This window comes from Sebastes fasciatus, chromosome 20 (genome assembly GCF_043250625.1).
Source record: "Sebastes fasciatus isolate fSebFas1 chromosome 20, fSebFas1.pri, whole genome shotgun sequence".
NCBI classification, from domain to species: Eukaryota; Metazoa; Chordata; class Actinopteri; order Perciformes; family Sebastidae; genus Sebastes; species Sebastes fasciatus.
The window spans coordinates 27416818-27436080 of NC_133814.1; the positions used below are offsets into that span (position 1 = coordinate 27416818).

The following is a 19263-nucleotide window of genomic DNA, read 5'->3' on the forward strand; positions in this document are numbered from 1 at the left end:
CCCCACAACAGATAAAAACAAGTGTGTGTGTTAAGTGCTATCTACTGCCCTCCACCTGGACCCACCACCCACCTCACCTGGACCCACCACCCACCTCACCTGATGATCTCACCAACCACCTCAACTCCACCCTGTCTGCCTCCCTCAACTCACTGACCCCCCTGAGAACCAAAACTGTTTCATTCAACACCTCCTCCCCCTGGTTCACACCCCACCTCAGAAAACTCAAACAGACCGGCCGCCAACTTGAACACCTCTGGAGAAAATCATCTTTCACTGTTCACCTTGAAGCCTATAAATCTCACCTCATCCCCTACAAAGACGCCATCACTGCTGCCAAATCTGACTACTTGACTCAGCAACCATTGCCAAACTCATCAGCACATCCAAACCCACCACCTGCTCCCTCAACCCCCTCCCCAGAAACCTGGTCTGGACCCCTCCTGTCTCAATCACTACCGCCCTATCTCCGACCTCCCCTTCCTCTCCAAAACCCTCGAACGCCTCGTCTCCACACAGCTCCAATCCCACCTGCATTCCAACAACTTGTTCAACCCCTCCAATCTGGCTTTCGCCCCCTCCACAGCACAGAAACTGCACTCCTCCAAGTCCTCAATAACCTCCTCACCTCTGCTGACACCGGAGCCCTCAACATCCTCATCCTCCTGGACCTGAGTGCAGCCTTCGATACCGTGAGTCATAACATCTTACTCACCAGACTCCAAGACATCGGTATCGAAGGTACTGCACTCAGCTGGCTCCGGTCCTACCTCACCAACAGATCTCATTTCATCTCCCTTCACAGCAACTCCTCTGCCACATCAACAGTCACACAAGGTGTCCCCCAAGGCTCAGTACTCGGTCCACTCCTTTTCATTATCTACATATTCCCCCTCGGTCAGATCCTCCACCATTTCAACCTGGACTTCCACTGCTATGCCGACGACACTCAGATCTACCTCAGCACCCAACCCAATAATAATAATAATAGGGCCGTCAAACGACTAAAATATTTAAGCGCGATTGATCGTAAAATTGGCACATTTTTTTATCAGTTAAAAATGTCAAGTATTTATTACTCTTATCAACATGGGAGTGGGCAAATATGCCAAAATGTAGTGTACGTTAGGAGCGTTATTTAACCTCCTTCATGACAAGCTAGTATGACATGGTTGGTACCGATGGATTCATCAGGTTTTATATTTTCAGATGATACCAGTATCTTCACTATAGCTTTAAAACTGAGCTGCTTCAACCTAAAAATTGCAAGTTGCGTTAATACGTTATATAAATTAGTGGTGTTAAAACAAATTTGAGTTAACGCGTTATTATAGTGTTTACTTTGACAGCCCTAATTCTACTATTACTACTACTACTACTACTACTAATAATAATAATAATAATAATAATAATAAGGATGGGCGGATGTGTTTACATTTTGTTATTTTTGTATTTAAGTTGTATTTTGTTTGTAGATATTTTCTTGCGTTGTTGTTTTACATTGTGTCAACATCTTGGTGCTTCACAATAAAAACAATCATTTTGTAATCAAATTGAACTGAATTTGTATTAAATCATGTGGTGCCACGTTTACAGACACAGCGACACGTAGTTGGATTCACGCCAAATCGTGAAGGCTGGGTAAACAGGCTCAGAGAACTTGTTGCGGAAGGTGTGGATGTGACTCAGTGTGTTGGCTGAGACCTTGTAGTAAGACAGAGTGCCGGCAGGCCAGTCCAGATACACTCCCAGCCGGGTGCAGCCAGTAGCAGGAAAAGAGAAATCATGGATCTGACTATTATGGACTGCATAGAGAGTAGCTTTGGGTGAGGTCCACCTGTGGCCGAGACACCAGGACATGACATTATATCCAATCACGCACCTGTCATCACTTCCTTTCCTGAACATTCCTCTGTAGCAAACACCAACAGCAACATCCTCACTGCTGCCAGCACTCCACTCCACCTCCCAGTAGCAGCGCCCAGTCAGCGCCTCTTTGCACAGAACCTGATCGAAACCATCAAATCTCTGTGGGAGGTCAGGATACTTCTGATATTCTCCGTGTGTCGCCTTCTTGTTGTCCTTAGACAGAGTTAGGGTCTGGCGGGCTGTGTCTGGGTCCAGGGTGAGATCACGGGCATCTGATGGAGAGAACAAGACGTCATAATCTCAATGTGTCCAGGTTCACAAGTTACATTTGTTGATTATTATGAACTAGGACTGTCAAAGTTAACGCAATAATAACGCGTTAACACAAATTTGTTTTAACAAGCATAGATATATAGCATATTGTTTTATGCTAAATGCAGTACCTGTGAGGGTTTCTGGACAATATCTGTCATTGTTTTGTGTTGTTCATTGATTTACAATAATAAATATATACATATATTTGCATAAAGCAGCATATTTGTCCACTCCCATGTTGATAAGAGTATTAAATACTTGACAAATCTCCCTTTTAGTGGAGCGGATAATGGAAAAATCATGCAAATAGTGATACAAGCACCAAATTTGGCATGATGATTTCCGAGGGGTCACTAAGCACATAGCACAGAGAGTGTCTGTGTGATGGAGTATGTCTAGCTCCAAATTTCGAAGTGCATAGAGTCAACGAACTAGCCATCTTTATCCATGAGATTCCCTCACCAACACATCTATCTGTTGCCTCTTTCTGGTCTTGGTAAACACAGACAGGTCAACATACATAGCAAAAGGTGTCTCATGTTCCTTAGAGTGCCTGTGGACCTGCGATCTTTCCCTGTATTTGGCAAAGCAGTTGTACTGTAACAGTTGGGATATTGCAAGGTCAGATTTTGATGCGCCATTCTGGAGTTGTGACTTGATATCAGCCCAATGTTCAATCATACATACAAACTGAAGCAGGGATAGTGGGACGGTATCTTCAAGGTACCCATCATGGAACGTGCTGTTGAATTCTGATTTAATCTGAAGCATGTCACGACGTATCATCTCAGCAGCCTTTGGGTTGGCAGTTGGGTTGGAACCTCATGGATAAAGATGGCTAGTTCGTTGACTCTACGCACTTCGAAATTTGGAGCTAGACATACTCCATCATACAGAGACTCTCTGTGTGCTACCCTAACCTAGTTTAGCCCGTGAGCCAACACGGTGTCCCGGAGTGTGGCCCTTTGCCGTGCACTAGCAACTTCTTGGAGCCATAGGTGAGAGTTGGGCAAGTAGTGAGAACCAATGTCAGTAGTCCATCCTGGAGGATGTGGCTGACTTCTGAAACAAAGGTGCTACCGCTACCACTAAGCCCCTACACCTATGGCAACAGCAGCTATTGATATATGTCTACAACAGTAGGCCTATAAGCCATTCGAGCCATGCAAACACCACAAAGCAAAAACTCACCGGACAGCAAAAAAGTAAGAAAAAACGTATTGGAGGATGTTAAAGCTGTAAAAATTAGATCAAGCATACCAGAAAACATATAACTCTACATCACAATCATTCAAATTGACCAAGTACATGCATTTCTTTAAGAAAAACATTCTCCGCGAGTAAATTTTACAGCCATTTTAAAAATGACCGCCATATTGAAGTTAGAAATTATTAAAACTATCAAAATTAGATTCAGCATGCTAGAAAACACATAATTTGACACCAAGATCACTCTAATCGACCAAGTAGATGGATTTCTATGAGAGAAACCATTAACGGCAGGTCAATTTGGTGGACATCTTGAAAAATGGCCACCATCTTGGATTTTCAAGTGGCCAATCATTTATATTTGCTTAGTGACCGCTCGGGTATCATCATGCCAAATTTGGTACTTGTATCACTATTCGCACGATTTGACTGAAAAATGGATGTTATCCGCTCCACTATTTAAGGTTAATTTAGAACAGATACAAAATGTGCAATTAATTTGCGATTAATCGAGATTACATATTGTAATTGATTGACAGCCCTGCTATGAACATATTTGAAAGGATAGGTTCATATTTTTTTCAAGTCTTTCTTAAAGTGATAGTCACATGCTAATACATACATTGACAGTTGTAACTATTTACTCAATAACTGTATTTTAGTCCTAATTTGAGATGCTCCACTACTTCACATCTCCTTTTCATGTTACTTTATACTTCTGCTCTACTGCATTTCAGATAGAAATGTAATTTTTACAGTCCAGGAGCTGACTACATTATGAGCAGCTGTGTTAGTAAATCAGATATTTAATACTTGCAGATTGCGACCGCAAACTCAATGAAAACCACTGCATACATTTACGCAATGCCATTTTCAGTCTCTTAAGTATTAAATTCCATGTTTTTTGTCAGTTTACTCAGTAAGGAAACAGGTTCGACTGACTCAGACTGTTGAAGACTTTGAAATACATTTCCATTCAGAATGGGGGCTAGATTATGTCCCTGTAGGGACCCACCAACTTGACTGGTGGCAAGTGACCACATGAACTCAGTAACATGATCCTTGACCCATGGACTCAGCTCAGCTCAGTAGCCATTGGCTACTGTAGCATTCACACATAGGTGTGAAATTCACCCAGGACAAATCCAGAGGAATCTCTTTGTTCCTCCTCTTTCTGCTCTTTCTTCACCCCCCCTTCTCATCTCTCCTGACCTGTGGAGGTGAGCTGCTGCTCTCCAGACCAGAAGCTGTAGAAGCAGCTCTGCTCTGATCTATGGCCTGTTAGGAAACAGCCATAGAAACACAACGCTGATCACACTCGTCAGCTCAGCAGCTTTGGAATACAAGTTCTTCAGTGGCATCAGCCAGACCTTCACTGGCACACCCTTCTCTGCCTTTTCTCCCAGTAGCTTTGGAAGTTGTATGTAGGTCTTCACTGCATCTACAAATGTTGAAGGGTTGCTCTCAAGAAGGAAGTCTCCAAAGAATTTGCAGGAGAATTTCTCAGTCAGGGCTTTTTCTTTATCAGACAGCTTGATGTCAACTTTCCCCTCAATATTAAATGAGGGGATCTTCTTTATCACAGCTTTCATGCTGCCCTGGATGTCCTGAACGCTGCTGGCTTCCAACTTCCCACTGTCAAACACAAAGAAAGCATTTGCCCCATATTGGATGCCTGTGACTACATGTGTTGCGAAGCCCTTCTCAATAACCTCTATCTGTTGGGTATTCATGGTTGCAATGTCATTCATTAACAGATGTGTGAAGTCGGTGGTAGCTTTGTACTGACACGTCACTCTGCTCTGATTCTTGTATTTCTTCGTATCATTCAGATACTTGGCAGATCCTTCAACTTCAATCAGTCCACTCAGGAAACTGGCCTTCAGAGAAGCATCAACATCCAGCAGGGAGGTAGTTTCTTCAGTAGAATCAGATGTGGCTATTTGAAATTCACTGCTGTGCTGAGAGCTCCAAATGGTGTTCTTTTGCAGAGCTGTTTCATCCCACAATGTGATACCTACCAACACAGACCACATGTCAAAGCAAATCAATCAAATCAAATCGGGCTGTATGTGGCCGATGAACTAAAACGAGTTAGACACCCCTGGCCTAAACATGATCAAAACAAGTTTGATAATGCTGTAGTTTTAACAAGCAGATGATGTATTGCAAGATATATATTGTTATTTTGGTTGGAAACTAATGAAATGTTGTCAGTGAACATTATTGATACATGCAACATTTTTACAATTTGCCAGATCAGAATCAGAATCCGGTCTATTGCCAAGTAGATTTTCACATATAAGGAATTTGTTTTGGTTAATTGGTGCATAACATACACACAGTAAGAAATGAATGAAATGAAATTAAAAATAAAAGCAAGTTTTGCAGATATGTTCATTAACAACATTTGCTTATCATGTTGATAACAAATGTAATCCAGGTAGCATTAAGTTAATCTTCAAAACACATTTGCTGTTGCAAATCAGCTGTATCTAAACTTAATTTCTAGGAGATAGGGTTGCCTCAGGTGAGTCACCGGAGGTGAAACAGACTTTCAACCAGAGAGGACAGTTAAAACACTGATTTTCAGTCTGATGTTTGCTTACTATTTAAATAATTGTATGCACTTTGTAAACTGATGAAGTCAGACCTCAGACAGATATGTAGATACCAAGTACTTATTTTATTCCCCTCAAGATTTACCTGGTATCAGTTCATCTTTGCGACCGTCATACAACATTCCTAAGGTGAATGGTCGTCCCAGGGCAGCCACCGCCATGTCGTCTGAGGGCAAGTCTTCTCGCTGTTGGTAAAATTTCAACAACAATATGTTAATGTACAGCGATGCCTCCAACCTTTGATCAGGTAGGAAATGAGTGAACTGTCAACCCTGCCACAGAGACTGGTAGACAAGTCAGAGTTTGTTTTTGTTATCTCGCACAGAGACCGTTAAAATCAGGAGAAAGTTAAGGGAACTTGTTCCTCTAAAGGGTTTTAATGTCTTATAGAAAGTTTAAACAAATACACTATCAATGTACCAACTTTTCTCAAAGAGATTACAGTTTACATAACGTATTCTGGCAGCAGCCCTCTCTAAACCTATTTTACTTATTTATCCATTACATTAAGTTTACGTTATGCCCAATGTTAGGTAAGGGATAATGTACAGCGAGCGAGTTATTTTAACTTAAACTTTATTAGCATTGTCATATCCATACAAATACATACATGAAATTAGACTTCTGTATTTAACTCATCCTGAGCGTTAGAATCTTAGTGAGGCCAAAAAATGGTCTCACTACAATGAAACGGCTCCTATGGGGACTAACATCATCACACATGAACACAGTTGGGCTCATTGGATCGGGATTTGGTCTCACTGTAAAGCTGAGACTCTTGTGGATCCAAAGAGCCCAACTGGATTCATGTGTAATGATGTTAGTCCCCATAGGAGACATTTCATTGACCTCACTGTATAAAATGACCTTGTGATGACCTCTAGGATAATCACAGCCTCATGGACCTTTACAGCCACAAACTAGAGACCTAGAGCATTCAGAGGATGGATGTATCAAACTAGAGACCTAGAGCATTCAGAGGATGGATGTATCAAACTAGAGACCTAGAGCATTCAGAGGATGGATGGATCAAACTAGAGACCTAGAGCATTCAGAGTATGGATGGATCAAACTAGAGACCTAGAGCATTCAGAGGATGGATGGATCAGACTAGAGACCTAGAGCATTCAGAGGAGGGATGGATCAGACTAGAGACCTAGAGCATTCAGAGGATGGATGGATCAGACTAGAGACCTAAAGCATTCAGAGGATGGATGGATCAAACTAGAGACCTAGAGCATTCAGAGGATGGATGGATCAGACTAGAGACCTAAAGCATTCAGAGGATGGATGGATCAGACTAGAGACCTAGAGCATTCAGAGGATGGATGGATCAGACTAGAGATCTAGAGCATTCAGAGGAGGGATGGATCAAAATAGAGACCTAGAGCATTAAGAGGAGGGATGGATCAAACTAGAGACCTAGAGCCTTCAGAGGATGGATGGATCAGACTAGAGACCTAGAGCATTCAGAGGAAGGATGGATCAAACTAGAGACCTAGAGCATTAAGAGGAGGGATGGATCAAACTAGAGACCTAGAGCCTTCAGAGGATGGATGGCTTTCCTAGCTATAGATTGACAATAAGGGGGTTTCTGAGCAGTTTACACAACAGAAAGTGCTTCCCATCCCATCGCCGAAAAAATGCAGAAATTCTTGCAGAAATCTCCAAAATGTCAAAAGTTTTTGATCCCAAATCACAGCATGTCTTTTTCTATGATGTTCCTCAAGGTCTTGGTGTCTTAATGTGGTATTTTGGAGGGATTATTGATCATTCTTATCAATTCTACAGTGGTAAAAAATGGTTAAATTTAGCAACAAATCTGTGTAACAAATGGTATCAACCCAAAAATTGCTGCAAAAACTTATGAGACATAATAGAGCATGATGACCATTCGCCAGTCCATCGCAGGGCTGACACATAGAGACAGACAACCATTCACACCTACGGGCAATTTAGAGTCAACAACTAACCTAACTTGGATGTCTTTGGAATGTGGGGGGAAACTGGAGTACCCGGAGAAACCCACGCTAACACGGGAAGAACATGCTAACTCCACACTGAAGGGCCCCAAGCCGGGTTCGAACCTGCGACCCTCTTGCTGTGAGGTACCAGTGCTAACCACTGCACCACCTTGCAACCCCACTTACCCAATTTATTCTAATTCATTCATTTATAAATTATTTTTTATTTTTATTAATGACTAGAACAACTACAACAACAGTGCTGAGCTCAAATTAATCTCCAGGTTCCCAGCTTTCAGATGATGTACACCACTTCTATGTGATATCTACTGTCGACCTGCTATCTCCCCCTAAAGACCTCCTGGACCCCACCCTACCCCTCTATAAAAGAGGGCAGAATGGTAAGGGTTTAAATACCAAGTCTTAATGGTTTAACTATGTTTATCAGTTAAATCTTGATGTGTGCCATCATTTAGTTGAAAAAAAAATGTATAAATGAGAATGACACAGGAAAAGGAAAACATTTTTGACAATAAATGACACAGTTGAAACAGCAGAGCACCAAAACAAATTTACCTCAAATTACTCAGAGCAGGTGGATGAAAAGCAGAGGTTCAACCAGGACGTTGGGTAGCAGAGGTTCAACCAGGACGTTGAGTAACAGATGTTCAACCAGGACATTGGGTAACAGGGGTTCAACCAGGACGTTGGGTAGAAGAGGTTCAACCAGGACGTTGGGTAACAGAGGTTTAACCAGGACGTTGGGTAACAGAGGTTCAACCAGGACGTTGGGTAGCAGAGGTTCAACTAGAACATTGGGTAGCAGAGGTTCAACTAGGACGTTGGGTAGAAGAGGTTCAACCAGGACGTTGGGTAGCAGAGGTTCAACCAGGACGTTGGGTAGCAGAGGTTCAACCAGGACGTTGGGTAGCAGAGGTTCAACTAGGACGTTGGGTAGCAGAGGTTCAACCAGGACGTTGGGTAGAAGAGGTTCAACCAGGACGTTGGGTAGAAGAGGTTGTACACGTCAATCCCTGTAAATAAAACAGCACATGGCTTCAATAACCAGCAGGAGTTGAGCACAGTTAAAAGCAGCATTATCTGTTAACATTAGCGTTTCTTACCTTCTGTTGACTGGTCCTCGGTGTAACTTTATTGTCAGAGCACCTTCTTAAATACATCAGGCAGGTGCCACCTGTATGCATGTTGTTGCTTGAAGCAGCTCTGTGATTGGATAGATGGCAGGAAAGGGGCGGGTTGCACACAACGACATTCAGAGTCACATGGAAAGATTTGTTTTTGACACGTGTATTGTTTTTTTTCTGAATTCGATGCAGAACTTGGGTTGGATCTATTGTTGTGTTAATATAACCTTTATCAGCTAATCCCATTGAGATCAAGATCTCTTTAGTAAGAGAAACCTGAATACAGCAGGAGAAATAAGTCACACACAAGCACAGCAACACAATAAAAATGTTCCAAATTAAAAGTTTGAATTTATCCAATGGGATGATACTTTCAGTGTTTGTATGTGTTCTTTACTGGTTGTACTGGAAAGCATTATTCCCTAGCTCAAGGTTTGACAAGGAGAAACCATCGGTCTGTAGTGTTAGGCCAGTCTCCATTTTTCTCTTAGAAGAGTCTGATGTAAGTTTCACTAAAATAAAGACTAACTTTAAGCCTAAAAGCTCATAATTCCAAAGTGGCAATCAGTTACACCGGCTTCCAAATGTTTCCACAGTAACAGTGGAGTAGAGGACAGTTGAAGAGTTAACCATGGCTGCACTCATTGCGTTAATAATTTACATTTACTCCAGGAAGTTTAACAAAACCCAGCTCCCCTTCCCTACACTGAGACTACCAACCATGTCCGTGGCACAGCCAGGAATTCAAAGATGGTTGAGTAATTTGGAGGAAGTTATTTTTCTCATGTTAGAAATTAACCCGAATGGATAATAAGAAACTCAAACATCCCGAAGGTATCTACGACTTCCTCGTCCAGTATCAACATCCAGTATGACCATGCACAAACTATTACAATACATGGAATTGTGCTATTATTCTCTTAAATATTTATTTGTTAAAAAATGTGAAAAGTATAATTGTTTTGTAATAATGAGAGTATCAGCAGGTTCCCTCTTGAGCTACGACACAATGTTCAGGTAAAATGGGCCGATATAAAAAGAGGGCAACACAGTAATTTCAGCTGAAATCATTTTAACAGTGAATGAACACTAACTATTGTCTTTGGTGTGACATAGTAACAACACCATAAATACATTTCATGCATTAAAAAGTTGAACAAATATTTCATTGAGTAATGCATTTAAAAAGTAACTGACAATGTTGTATGGGTGTGTATGTGTGTGTGTGTGTGTGTGTGTGTGTGTATAGGTGCATGCTTGTGTGTGTAAACCTTGTTAGAATCATCGTATGCTATATATACATGTACATATATGAAATGTGACCTCTGCATTTAATCCATCCTAATCATTTAGGAGCAGTGAGCTGCTGTGAAACGTCATCAGAACACCTTCGACAAAAAACAACACCAAAATACATTAACATTTCCTGTAGCTCGGTCTTAACATCTCGTCTCGTCGGGTCTTGTTAGGTCTTAACATCTCGTCTAGTTGGGTCTCGTTAGGTCTTAACATCTCGTCTCGTCGGGTCTTGTTAGGTCTTAACATCTCGTCTAGTTGGGTCTCGTTAGGTCTTAACATCTCGTCTAGTCGGGTCTCGTTAGGTCTTAACATCTCATCTCGTCGGGTCTTGTTAGGTCTTAACATCTCGTCTAGTCGGGTCTCGTTAGGTCTTAACATCTCATCTAGTCGGGTCTCGTTAGGTCTTAACATCTCATCTAGTCGGGTCTCGTTAGGTCTTAACATCTCATCTCGTCGGGTCTTGTTAGGTCTTAACATCTCGTCTAGTCGGGTCTCGTTAGGTCTTAACATCTCATCTCGTCGGGTCTTGTTAGGTCTTAACATCTCATCTAGTCGGGTCTCGTTAGGTCGTAACATCTCATCTCGTCGGGTCTTGTTAGGTCTTAACATCTCATCTAGTCGGGTCTCGTTAGGTCTTAACATCTTGTCTAGTCGGGTCTTGTTAGGTCTTAACATCTCATCTAGTCAGGTCTTGTTAGGTCTTAACATCTCATCTAGTTGGGTCTCGTTAGGTCTTAACATCTCATCTAGTCGGGTCTTGTTAGGTCTTAACATCTCGTCTAGTCGGGTCTCATTAGGTCTTAACATCTCATCTAGTCGGGTCTTGTTAGGTCTTAACATCTCATCTAGTTGGGTCTCGTTAGGTCTTAACATCTCGTCTAGTCGGGTCTCGTTAGGTCTTAACATTTCATCTAGTCGGGTCTTGTTAGGTCTTAACATCTCGTCTCGTCGGGTCTTGTTAGGTCTTAACATCTCGTCTAGTCGGGTCTCGTTAGGTCTTAACATCTCATCTAGTCGGGTCTCGTTAGGTCGTAACATCTCATCTCGTCGGGTCTCGTTAGGTCTTAACATCTCATCTAGTCGGGTCTCGTTAGGTCTTAACATCTCATCTAGTCGGGTCTCGTTAGGTCTTAACATCTCATCTCGTCGGGTCTTGTTAGGTCTTAACATCTCGTCTAGTCGGGTCTCGTTAGGTCTTAACATCTCATCTAGTCGGGTCTCGTTAGGTCTTAACATCTCATCTAGTCGGGTCTCGTTAGGTCTTAACATCTCATCTCGTCGGGTCTTGTTAGGTCTTAACATCTCGTCTAGTCGGGTCTCGTTAGGTCTTAACATCTCATCTCGTCGGGTCTTGTTAGGTCTTAACATCTCATCTAGTCGGGTCTCGTTAGGTCGTAACATCTCATCTCGTCGGGTCTTGTTAGGTCTTAACATCTCATCTAGTCGGGTCTCGTTAGGTCTTAACATCTTGTCTAGTCGGGTCTTGTTAGGTCTTAACATCTCGTCTAGTCGGGTCTCATTAGGTCTTAACATCTCATCTAGTCAGGTCTTGTTAGGTCTTAACATCTCATCTAGTTGGGTCTCGTTAGGTCTTAACATCTCATCTAGTCGGGTCTTGTTAGGTCTTAACATCTCGTCTAGTCGGGTCTTGTTAGGTCTTAACATCTCGTCTCGTCGGGTCTTGTTAGGTCTTAACATCTCGTCTAGTCGGGTCTCGTTAGGTCTTAACATCTCATCTAGTCGGGTCTTGTTAGGTCGTAACATCTCATCTCGTCGGGTCTCGTTAGGTCTTAACATCTCATCTAGTCGGGTCTCGTTAGGTCTTAACATCTCGTCTAGTCGGGTCTTGTTAGGTCTTAACATCTCATCTAGTCAGGTCTTGTTAGGTCTTAACATCTCGTCTAGTTGGGTCTCGTTAGGTCTTAACATCTCATCTAGTCGGGTCTCGTTAGGTCTTAACATCTCGTCTAGTCGGGTCTCATTAGGTCTTAACATCTCATCTAGTCGGGTCTTGTTAGGTCTTAACATCTCATCTAGTCGGGTCTCGTTAGGTCTTAACATCTCGTCTAGTCGGGTCTCGTTAGGTCTTAACATCTCATCTAGTTGGGTCTCATTAGGTCTTAACATCTCATCTAGTCGGGTCTTGTTAGGTCTTAACATTTCATCTAGTCGGGTCTTGTTAGGTCTTAACATCTCGTCTAGTTGGGTCTCGTTAGGTCTTAACATCTTGTCTAGTCGGGTCTTGTTAGGTCTTAACATCTCATCTAGTCGGGTCTTGTTAGGTCTTAACATCTCATCTAGTTGGGTCTCGTTAGGTCTTAACATCTCATCTAGTCGGGTCTTGTTAGGTCTTAACATCTCATCTAGTCGGGTCTTGTTAGGTCTTAACATCTCATCTAGTTGGGTCTCGTTAGGTCTTAACATCTCATCTAGTTGGGTCTCGTTAGGTCTTAACATCTCATCTAGTCGGGTCTTGTTAGGTCTTAACATCTCATCTAGTCGGGTCTTGTTAGGTCTTAACATCTCATCTAGTTGGGTCTCGTTAGGTCTTAACATCTCGTCTAGTCGGGTCTCGTTAGGTCTTAACATTTCATCTAGTCGGGTCTTGTTAGGTCTTAACATCTCGTCTCGTCGGGTCTTGTTAGGTCTTAACATCTCGTCTAGTCGGGTCTCGTTAGGTCTTCACATCTCATCTAGTCGGGTCTTGTTAGGTCTTAACATCTCTTCTCGTCGGGTCTTGTTAGGTCTTAACATCTCATCTAGTCGGGTCTCGTTAGGTCGTAACATCTCATCTAGTCGGGTCTCGTTAGGTCTTAACATCTTGTCTAGTCGGGTCTTGTTAGGTCTTAACATCTCGTCTAGTCGGGTCTCATTAGGTCTTAACATCTCATCTAGTCAGGTCTTGTTAGGTCTTAACATCTCATCTAGTTGGGTCTCGTTAGGTCTTAACATCTCATCTAGTCGGGTCTTGTTAGGTCTTAACATCTCATCTAGTCGGGTCTCGTTAGGTCTTAACATCTCGTCTAGTCGGGTCTCATTAGGTCTTAACATCTCATCTAGTCGGGTCTTGTTAGGTCTTAACATCTCATCTAGTCGGGTCTCGTTAGGTCTTAACATCTCGTCTAGTCGGGTCTCGTTAGGTCTTAACATCTCATCTAGTTGGGTCTCGTTAGGTCTTAACATCTCATCTAGTCGGGTCTTGTTAGGTCTTAACATCTCATCTAGTTGGGTCTCGTTAGGTCTTAACATCTCGTCTAGTCGGGTCTCGTTAGGTCTTAACATTTCATCTAGTCGGGTCTTGTTAGGTCTTAACATCTCGTCTCGTCGGGTCTTGTTAGGTCTTAACATCTCGTCTAGTCGGGTCTCGTTAGGTCTTCACATCTCATCTAGTCGGGTCTTGTTAGGTCTTAACATCTCTTCTCGTCGGGTCTTGTTAGGTCTTAACATCTCATCTAGTCGGGTCTCGTTAGGTCGTAACATCTCATCTAGTCGGGTCTCGTTAGGTCTTAACATCTTGTCTAGTCGGGTCTTGTTAGGTCTTAACATCTCGTCTAGTCGGGTCTCATTAGGTCTTAACATCTCATCTAGTCAGGTCTTGTTAGGTCTTAACATCTCATCTAGTTGGGTCTCGTTAGGTCTTAACATCTCATCTAGTCGGGTCTTGTTAGGTCTTAACATCTCATCTAGTCGGGTCTCGTTAGGTCTTAACATCTCGTCTAGTCGGGTCTCATTAGGTCTTAACATCTCATCTAGTCGGGTCTTGTTAGGTCTTAACATCTCATCTAGTCGGGTCTCGTTAGGTCTTAACATCTCGTCTAGTCGGGTCTCGTTAGGTCTTAACATCTCATCTAGTTGGGTCTCGTTAGGTCTTAACATCTCATCTAGTCGGGTCTTGTTAGGTCTTAACATTTCATCTAGTCGGGTCTTGTTAGGTCTTAACATCTCGTCTAGTTGGGTCTCGTTAGGTCTTAACATCTTGTCTAGTCGGGTCTTGTTAGGTCTTAACATCTCATCTAGTCAGGTCTTGTTAGGTCTTAACATCTCATCTAGTTGGGTCTCGTTAGGTCTTAACATCTCATCTAGTCGGGTCTTGTTAGGTCTTAACATCTCGTCTAGTCGGGTCTCATTAGGTCTTAACATCTCATCTAGTCGGGTCTTGTTAGGTCTTAACATCTCATCTAGTTGGGTCTCGTTAGGTCTTAACATCTCGTCTAGTCGGGTCTCGTTAGGTCTTAACATTTCATCTAGTCGGGTCTTGTTAGGTCTTAACATCTCGTCTCGTCGGGTCTTGTTAGGTCTTAACATCTCGTCTAGTCGGGTCTCGTTAGGTCTTCACATCTCATCTAGTCGGGTCTTGTTAGGTCTTAACATCTCTTCTCGTCGGGTCTTGTTAGGTCTTAACATCTCATCTAGTCGGGTCTCGTTAGGTCGTAACATCTCATCTAGTCAGGTCTTGTTAGGTCTTAACATCTCATCTAGTTGGGTCTCGTTAGGTCTTAACATCTCATCTAGTCGGGTCTTGTTAGGTCTTAACATCTCGTCTAGTCGGGTCTCATTAGGTCTTAACATCTCATCTAGTCGGGTCTTGTTAGGTCTTAACATCTCGTCTAGTCTGGTCTCGTTAGGTCTTAACATTTCATCTAGTCGGGTCTTGTTAGGTCTTAACATCTCGTCTCGTCGGGTCTTGTTAGGTCTTAACATCTCGTCTAGTCGGGTCTCGTTAGGTCTTAACATCTCATCTAGTCGGGTCTTGTTAGGTCGTAACATCTCATCTCGTCGGGTCTCGTTAGGTCTTAACAACGCGGAAGCTGTTGCTGTTCTATTTGCCCAATATCGTGACTCGGTGACTTAATATCGTAATTCACACACACTTGAACTGCTTGCGGCACAGCAAAATGCCGAGGAAACCTGCAACCATCCCCGATGAGGAGATGGAAGAGATTAAAAAATCGCTCGACTTCATGTCAGCCGAGCTCGCAACGGTTGCCGTTCAACAAAAGAGGATAATGGAGCTGATGGGAGAAGTCCAATCACTTAAAAAGCAAAACATGGAAAAAGACATAAAGATTACATTCCTGGAGAATCGAGTGTCTGATCTCGAACAATACTCACGGATGAACGATCTAATCATCAGCGGCCTGAAGACGAGGCATCAGTCCTATGCCAGGGTGGCAGCGGCCTCCGTGGAAACCGCTGCCCGGCGCGGGGTCGATGTTTCCGAGGCCGAAAAAGAGTCACTGGAACAACAAGTAGTGGGCTTCTTGGAGAGTAAAAACATTCTTGTTGACAGCGATGACATCGAAGCCTGTCACACTCTGCCCAGCAAAAACAAAGATGCGCCACCAGCAATATTAATCCGCTTCACCAACAGGAAGAAAAAGTATGCGCTCCTCAGGCAAGGAAGGAAACTAAAGGGGTCTAATGTGTACATCAATGAACACCTCACCAAGAAGAACGCGGACATCGCTAGACGAGCACGCATATTAAGAAAACAAAACAAGATCCAGGCAACTTGGACTATGAATTGCAAAGTATTCATTAAGTTGAATGGATCGACGCCAGAGGCAGCAAAAGTTCTCTATATAAGAGACAGCAATGAACTGGATAAGTTTGGTGAATAAATGACCTGCTGCTGGGACTATCATGGAGGTAGGATTATTCCATGCAGGTTACTATCTCTACTGCATTCTAACATCTTGGAGATAACCACACAGACAATGACTAACAAACGCTCTCATTCCATATTATTTTCTGTGATTCATTTCAAACCACTAAATGCCATCACAGTTTATACAAACCAAAAAAATGTAAGAACATATTTAAAATTATGATTTTCAGCATGTTAACATCTCCTACAAAGGGCCTTATTATGGCTCATTTGAATATCTGCAGTGTCAGAAATAAGGTACATGAACTGAACAATCTCACTCAGAATAACACCATCCACATCTTGGCTGTGTCTGAGACCCACTTGGATGTAACTATCCAGAATGCTGAGGTATCTATTGATGGCTATAACATCTTCAGGAGGGACAGAAATATACATGGAGGTGGAGTAGCGATATATATAAAAAACAATTTTCCTGCAACACTGTGTGCTGAGCTCATGCCAAATAACTTAGAATCCTTATGGGTTAGAGTACATCTTCCTCACTTAAAACCAATCTTGATAGGCTGTTGCTACAGGCCTCCAGGAACTGATACTCATTATCTGAATGACTTATGTGAACTAATTGACAGAGCTGCAGATGTGAATGGTGAAATTTTCATATTAGGGGACATGAATATTGACTGGCTTGCAAGTCAATGCCCGATGAAAAAGAAGATGGTGTCACTAGTCAGTGCTTGTAATCTATCACAGATGATTTCTCAACCGACCAGAGTCTGTACTAACAGTGCTGGTCATACATCTGCCACTTGCATCGACCATATTTACACAAATGCTCCTGAGCGCTGCACTAAACCAGTCTCTCTACCTGTAGGGTTCAGTGACCATAACATTATAGCTATTACCAGGAGAACCAAAATTCCTAAATGTGGTGTCAAAATTATTAATAAGAGAATGTATAAGAAATTCATCTCAGAACGTTTTTTGGAGGATGTCAGGAATGTAAACTGGGCCGATGTGTATGCTACACAGGAGCCTGAGGCTTCTTTACATATTTTTATGAACATCTTTATGAGGATTGTCGACAACCATGCTCCCATGAAGAAGTATACTGCCAAATCCAGACCAGCTCCATGGTTGAATGAGTCTTTAAAAGACCTTATGAAACAGAGAGACAAAGCCAAATCCACATTAGCAAAGTCAGGATCTGTGGAAGACAGACTAAAATATTGTCAATTGAGAAACCGAGTGACGAAACAGAATAAAAGCATGAAAAAGGAATATTATAAAAATAAAATAAATGCAGTGAAACTAGATGGTAAAGAACTCTGGAGAACCTTAAATGAAATAATGGGGAGAAATAAAACTGGGAGCCCTTCTTTTGTTCAGTCGGATGGCAGGTTTTTGACTAAACCATTTGACATAGCCAATTATTTTAATGATTACTTTGTGAATAAGGTCGATGCACTAAGGAAGAATATGAGCAACATGGATTCCAATACTCTCAACCTTATAAGTAAAAATATAATGATTAACAAAAGTTGTTCATTTCAGTTTAACAGTGTGGATGAGAGTGAAGTAAGGAAGTTGTTAAAAGCCCTTCCTGATTATGGCTCCGTAGGCACTGATATGCTGGACAGTAAGGTACTTTGTCTCTCAGCCGATTACATTTCTGGTCCCATATGTCACATATTAAATAAATGTCTAATGGAAGGTATATATCCTAGTATTTGGAAAGAAGGTAAAATAATTCCCTTACCTAAAGATGGCAGATTAACATTTACTGGGCAGAACAGCAGACCCATCAGTATTCTCCCTGTACTAAGCAAACTGATGGAGAGAATAGTCCATTCACAAATACAAGATTACTTTGACTGTAATGGCCTGTACACTAGATTTCAACATGCTTACAGACATCACTACTCCACTTGTTCTGCACTAACGCAAATGACAGACGACTGGCTAAAAGAGATAGATAATTCTAGGATAACAGGTGCAGTGTTACTGGATTTCAGCGCGGCATTTGATGTCATAGATCATGACCTTTTAATTAATAAACTACAACGTTATGGATTTAGATCAACTGCAATCACATTTATGAAGAATTATCTTTTATGCAGAACACAAAGGGTGTATTACAATGGCAGCATGTCTAACAGTAAAGGGCTTAACTGTGGCCTGCCGCAGGGCAGCTGTCTTGGACCTCTCCTGTACTCCATCTTCACAAATGACTTGCCATCTGTATTGCATAAAGCCAGTATACAAATGTACGCCGATGATTCCACACTGTATTACGCAGCAAATACAAGCGGCGAACTAGACCAAGTTCTATCTTCAGACCTAAACTTGGTCTACGATTGGATAAAACAAAATAAGTTGGTACTAAATATCTCAAAAACCAAATCCATTATTTTTGGATCTAGTCATAAGCTGTCATCTATGCCCACAATGAATCTCTACTTGGACAGTGAACCTATACAGCAGGTGGATAAGGTCACATTACTGGGACTAACCATAGACAATCAACTGTCATGGGTCGAGCACATAGAAACAATTGTCAGGAAAATGGGAAATGGTATCTCCATGGCAAAAAAATGCCTTCCGTATGTTCCAGCACACGTTCTGGGACAAGTAGTTAAATCTTTAAGTTTAAGCCACCTGGACTATTGCTCACCTGTATGGTCTTCTGCACCGAAAAGCATACTGCGGAAACTACAAATTGCACAAAACAGAGCTGCAAGACTTGTGTTACACTGCCCCATGAGAACGAACACAGACAGCATGCATCATAAACTGTCATGGTTACCAGTAGAGAAAAGACTTGCCTTAAGCACAGCGACATTCTTTAGTAACAGCATTTATTCTACTAAACCCGAGTTTTTATACAGTCAAATTAGCAGATGCAGGGACGTTCACAGTCATTTCACTAGAACAGCGGGTGATGGCCAACTCATGTTACCTCACCCAAAATCGAATGCCTTAAAAAAGACGGTCATTTACCGCGCCATCACTCACTGGAATAGCTGCCCTCTTCACATCCGTCAATCCTCTAACAAATCCACATTCAAATACCATCTACGAATACATTACTTAAACAGCTGATCGATAGTCCAGTGTTGGTCATGTATGGTTTTCTTTGTTTTCTTTGTTCCTTTTTCCCTGATGATGGGCCTTGAGGCTAAACAAAAAAAAAAAAAAAAAAAAAAAAAAAATTGTGGAAGATTTGTGTATGA

General features: G+C 42.1%; 2 protein-coding genes across 3 annotated transcripts in view; both read right to left on the reverse strand.

Annotated features, from left to right (window-relative positions):
• Nucleotides 1-996: 996 nt before the first annotated feature.
• Nucleotides 997-19263, reverse strand: part of LOC141758296 (stonustoxin subunit alpha-like) — a 31602-nt gene continuing 13335 nt past the window's right edge. For both annotated transcript variants that reach the window (XM_074619542.1, XM_074619539.1), the window contains exon 4: nucleotides 997-2141. In XM_074619542.1, coding sequence (XP_074475643.1) covers nucleotides 1591-2141 — 551 coding nt within the window. In that variant the 3' untranslated portion in view covers nucleotides 997-1590. The remainder of the gene's footprint in view (nucleotides 2142-19263) is intronic.
• On the reverse strand, nucleotides 4665-6195 carry LOC141759009 (cytolytic toxin-beta). The gene is made up of 2 exons (XM_074620900.1): nucleotides 6100-6195; nucleotides 4665-5410 (listed from the first exon to the last, which is right to left on the reverse strand). Exons 1-2 carry the CDS (start codon nucleotides 6173-6175, stop codon nucleotides 4665-4667), a joined length of 822 nt encoding a protein of 273 aa, XP_074477001.1. The 5' UTR covers nucleotides 6176-6195.